The sequence below is a fragment of the Drosophila guanche genome, unplaced genomic scaffold, assembly GCF_900245975.1.
Source record: "Drosophila guanche unplaced genomic scaffold, DGUA_6, whole genome shotgun sequence".
NCBI classification, from domain to species: domain Eukaryota; kingdom Metazoa; phylum Arthropoda; class Insecta; order Diptera; family Drosophilidae; genus Drosophila; species Drosophila guanche.
This window is the reverse complement of record NW_022995745.1, coordinates 9,106,431-9,112,048: the sequence shown is the minus strand read 5'-3', so window position 1 is coordinate 9,112,048 and position 5,618 is coordinate 9,106,431. Positions and strand designations below refer to the sequence as shown.

Sequence of the window (5,618 nt, the reverse complement as noted above, 5' to 3'; positions counted from 1 at the left end):
TGGATCTTCAGGAATACCAGGAGCGGCAGTGGAACCAGCTGGAATGTTGGGATCAGCAGGGGTGCCAGGAGCGGCAGTGGAACCAGCTGGAGCGTTTGGATCTTCAGGAATACCAGGAGCGGCAGTGGAACCAGCTGGAATGTTGGGATCAGCAGGGGTGCCAGGAGCGGCAGTGGAACCAGCTGGAGCGTTTGGATCTTCAGGAATACCAGGAGCGGCAGTGGAACCAGCTGGAATGTTGGGATCAGCAGGGGTGCCAGGAGCGGCAGTGGAACCAGCTGGAGCGTTTGGATCTTCAGGAATACCAGGAGCGGCAGTGGAACCAGCTGGAATGTTGGGATCAGCAGGGGTGCCAGGAGCGGCAGTGGAACCAGCTGGAGCGTTTGGATCTTCAGGAATACCAGGAGCGGCAGTGGAACCAGCTGGAATGTTGGGATCAGCAGGGGTGCCAGGAGCGGCAGTGGAACCAGCTGGAGCGTTTGGATCTTCAGGAATACCAGGAGCGGCAGTTGAACCAGCTGGAGCGTTGGGATCAGCAGGCGTGCCAGGAGCGGCTGTGGAACCAGAGTTTGCATTTTCAGGGATACCAGTAGCGGCAGTCGAACCAGCTGGAGCGTTGGGATCATCAGGATTACCAGGTGCGGCAGTCGAACCAGCTGGAGCGTTGGGATCATCAGGATTACCAGGTGCTACAGTGGAACCAGCTGGAGTGTTGTGAACAGCAGTGGTGCCAGGAGCGGCTGTGGAACCAGCTGGAGAATTCGGATCAGCTGGATTACCAGGAGCGGCAGTGGAACCAGTTGGTGCGTTTGCATCTTCAGGAATACCAGGAGCGGCAGTGGAACCAGCTGGAATGTTGGGATCAGCAGGGGTGCCAGGAGCTTCAGTGGAACCAGCTGGAGCGGTTGGATCTTCAGGAATACCAGGAGCAGCAGTCGAAACAGCTGGAACATTTGGATCAGAAGGCGTTCCAGGAGCGTCAGTCGAGCCTTCTGGAGCGTTTGGATCAGCAGGATTACCAGGATCGGCAGTGGAACCAGCTGGAACATTTAGATCAGCAGGCGTACCAGGAGCGTCAGTCGAGTCTGCTGGAGCGTTTGGATCTTCGGGAGTACCAGGAGCGGATGTCGAACCTGCCGGGTTGTTGGGGCTTTCTTCTCCAGGAGCAGCGTTTGATCCTTCTGTTGCGTTGGGGTCGCTTTGTCCAGGTGCATTGGTATTGGTAGTGTTTTCGGTAATAACTGAAGTCGTGGACTCCGGGTCTAGAGACACCTCAGACCGTGAAGTTTCTGTGGTTGTTTCCAAAATATTTGTTGTCTCAGCGGGAGCAGTGGTTGTCTCAGCTGGAGTTGTGGTCGGCCCAGCGGACGTTGATGATCCGAGACCCTCAGTGGAGATTGTATTAGTGGTGTCGTTGGAATTTCCGGTTCCGGTGCCGTCGACAAGCAGGGCAGATTCGCTGACGGCAGCTGGACTGTCGGTAATTGTTACCATCTTGGCCACAGCCGCCGTGGGTGCCTCTGCGTCTATCTTGATGGGCTCGCATATCTCGATGCCATCGGTGACGCAACGTGTGCTCGTCTGGCAGGGAATCACATAACCCGTCGTCAAATCGTCCACGCAGATCTGATAGGTAAGAGGTCCCACGCAGACAGCTGACTTTCCGGCGCACTTAAGAACGGCGGCGGCTGCCCTTGCCTGGTGGTTGGCCACTAGAGCCGTGAGCTGGAAGATAGATTTAGGAAAAAGTCGGGAGGTTAGGCGGGCTGGGATCTCTGCGGATGGTGGTGCACTGATCGTCGCCAGTCAGGGAGGAGGCTCGGGACCGCAACAAATACACATTGGGTTTGTTTCACTTGCATAGGATACTTTTGAGTTGTCTCCGATTGATTTGAATGTTATCCAAAGTATCAAGAATCCCGGGAGCTAAGGATAGTGTTTGGGTTTTTCGTGGTGTTTATCGAACATATCCAAGTGTCACACCAAAATTTCCAATATGCATACAACTCGTCAGTGAAGACAGTAACAGGAACAAAAAAAAAATTAAGGATAAAATCATTCCATTTTGGCACTTGTACCCGATGAGCTGATAAATCAATATGATGCGGATTCTGCGGATATGATTTATTGCAGGTCGCGACTTAAGGATTATGCAATTACCACAAGCAAGACTAGAAGTCTGGTCGATCGGTTCGTTGTCATCGTCGTCGTTTCATGCGTTGGGTGCGAATGGAAAATCGTTACTATCCTCTGTACGCCTATCTGTCGCGTTTTTATGCAAAATCTCCGGTTTATCTTCTATCCATTCCGCGAAACTTTTTGTGACGCTAACCAAATACAATACATGTTTGCGCCTGATAAGCGTGGCTAAGACAATATATGATACTGCGGAGTAAGATAATCCGAGTCCCCCACTTGTCATGAAATCATAGAGAGAAAACGTGGAATCATTTCCGGTAATTATGTTCCTATGATAATTATTGAAATTACCCATTTTGATATAATCCAAATTTTACCTGTTTACTTTTTCCCGTTTTGTTTTGTGTCACGACAATTCGCAATGGTAAAGGTGATGTGACCCCCCACCTTGATAGGCTCTTCTGATAACGCACCTTTCTGCTGGGTCCATGAATCATTCGCCTTATCAGGTCGGAAGAGTTGATCGCTAGTTCTCGGGATTCTGTTGTGACTGCCAAATACGTAATCTTAATCTTGAACAGCAAACGTCAAGGTAAATGTTGATAAAATGGGCTGCGCATTTCCGTTGACTGGCGTCTTTGCTTTATTTGCTTCATAACGAAGATACGAGTAAAAGCACAAAAACCAGGGTACGGAACATATACGCTTATCCGGATTTGATTTGATTCTATCCCATTCCGTCCCGTTCTTCTGAAGATATGGTGATATGGATACGGTGGGGTCATAACAGAATGCAGTTATATCGTCAGACACAGCTCCATGACGCAACAAGTATCTAGCAAGCTAGCGTTTTGATAAGAACTAAGTAGTTTCGGAAGCCCGATCCAGATAAGGATTCAGCACATGCACATACATATATTACTTTGGACCATAGACCAATACATCCAAAATACACCACAACGCACAAGAGGGCGCATGAGAGTTATTGTAATGCTGGCACTTGCGGAGGTCAAACAGACACCAGAATGCGCGACTTAATTCTAATTAGATCCTATTACACTGTGCTACAAATGGGAAACTTTTGAGTGTAAGGAAATATAACATCATATGTACCTAGAATTTGCAATATACCTCAAATATATGTATGTACCTATTTTTTATTCGGGACCTTTGCCCTTCTTTGGGAAATTAAAGTGTTTAGTATCTTAGTTTGTTGAGAATCGATGCCACTAAAGAGATATCGTCTAAAAGTACACTCGTATATTCGTACAATAAAAAAAATGAAAAAAGAATTATTTGATGTTTTCATTGTTATCAATATGTTGGAAGATGCCGTGCTTTTTCGGCAACTCTAACTCCAAATTTACGACAATTATTCTACGTAGTTAAAGAAACATTGAAAATGGTACAAAACTTCAACTTTGCATAGATATATGAAGATACATATAGGTGTATACATTCTATCACCACGAATCAAAACTCATGTGTTTTTTTTTTATTTTAACATTTTGTAGAAGTCGTAGTAGTTTAAGTATTTATTAGGAGATATACTCATACATTGAGTATTTTATCCCTTATATAGTATGACTGATAGGGTCTATGCATGTACATATGTATGTATGTAAATATATGTACATACATGTGATTCCAATGGAATGTCATATATTGTTTTAATTATACATTTGTAAGTGGGATAAAATAAGTAATGGCAACCCACATGTTCAACTATTCCCCGTAGCCCCAATATCAATGCTGTATCCAAGATTGCATTTCCTCATAGGCCAAAACATCCATTAACGTTTGCTATGCATCCCTTGGAGAGTTTCATTCATCCCTTTGAGCATGTCCCGCAAAATTCCATAAATATTGTCCAATTAAATGTTATCAATATGTTGGAAGCTGCCGAGCTTTTTCGGAAACTCTAACTCCACATTTACGACAATTATTTTATACAATTTAAAGGGGCGTGGCCGTGATTCGGTTCGTTAAAATGTACAATGGTTTAGAGCTCGATAAAGGTATCGGGTTCGCGTTGGACATATGTAGAAATAATTGGGCTGCTCAGGGGCGCGACAATATCATATTATTATAAGAGAGTATAAGAGGAAATAAATACAAACAAGGCGAGCTGATCTTAATTATTATGTATTTGCTGCTGCTCCAAACACAATACTTATGCAAAAGGTGGTCTTTTACAGAACTGTCTTAAAAAAAAGAGTTTTTCAAACCATTTTGACTAGACTTTACGAAACATATTTATATATTTTCATTCATTTTAATACCCGGTACTCGAAGAAAAAATGTTGTATATTGTACGCACAAGCCAAGCAGACAATTTTCGAGACGAAACAATTTTCATAAAATTTCTTCTTCTTTACAAATTATTTTCCGATTGACAACTTTGAAAAAAAAAAAAAATTGTGTTCTCCGCATTCGAATTTAATGTCTTCGTAATGTTTATTACTTTAAATATACAGTTATCATATTAATGAAGTATTGATTAATTTGTATTATTATTATTAATTAATTAAATAATGAATGTTATAAACTAAGCCATTACAATGGCTTCAAATGCATTCTATAAAGCTGATGAGTACTGAAGCCTGAAACTATTGGCAGTATTTTATGGAAGACTTTAAAAATTTCAAAAAGATCTGCAATAGAAAAAAGCCCCGAAAAAAAAATGTAAAGCCTTCAGTCTAGAAAAAAATCATTAAGCAATTTGAATGCCCCAAATCTTTCAGAAAAAGTAAATTTGGTTCCTTGAGGAAAAATAGGGTGATTTTGTCGAGTAGTTTTATTGAAGTTCGATATCGAATGGTGGAATGCCTTTGTGCAGCACAAACACTGGCATAGAACTTCACATGCATATGTACATACATATGTATGTAGACTCTACATTGCACTATGGTCTCAATGACCATTTTTCTAGGCCAAAAGCTAATTTTTAAAAGTTAAAACCAAGACGTGGTTTTTGGCGCTCTGTATTATAAAAAAAGTGACCATCAAAGTTGCGTACCAAAATTTTCAAAGATGGTGCCACCTTCGCAAAATCAGCTTTGAAACCCAGCGCTCATTATTGCGCACCATATGCAGTGAAAAAGTACAAATTTTATTGCTGTTTTAAATGTCTCATAAATTGAAAAATTAACTGATCCAATTTTTTGGATGCATTTTATTCAGTAGGGTTTCTACTACGTGTTTTGTAATGTGAACGGTATCTAGTAGTTGGCGATGTCTTCGTAATTGTATGTCAAAGTGAGGCCTTCAATATGCATCAGTTCGTAGTGAAAACTAATTTTTGACAAGGGTTTTTAATAGAGTGCCACCTAGTCCCACCTTGAAACCTATTGTGTGTCGTACATGATTGTTAAAATGTATGTAGTCAGAAATTCCACATTTGACCACAACTCTTACAATTTGCATTTATAGATCATAACCTCAAATGAGAAATTTCAATCTTTTTTTGCCGTTTGGAA

General features: G+C 42.4%; 1 protein-coding gene across 3 annotated transcripts in view; it reads right to left on the bottom strand.

Annotated features, from left to right (window-relative positions):
- Nucleotides 1-2,248, bottom strand: part of LOC117580989 (collagen alpha-1(I) chain) — a 5,759-nt gene extending 3,511 nt beyond the window's left edge. For all 3 annotated transcript variants that reach the window (XM_034267784.1, XM_034267785.1, XM_034267786.1), the window contains exons 1-2: nucleotides 2,161-2,248; nucleotides 654-1,725 (exon numbers count right to left, since the gene is read on the bottom strand). In XM_034267784.1, coding sequence (XP_034123675.1) covers nucleotides 654-1,725; nucleotides 2,161-2,202 — 1,114 coding nt within the window. In that variant the 5' untranslated portion in view covers nucleotides 2,203-2,248. The remainder of the gene's footprint in view (nucleotides 1-653; nucleotides 1,726-2,160) is intronic.
- Nucleotides 2,249-5,618: the final 3,370 nt, after the last annotated feature.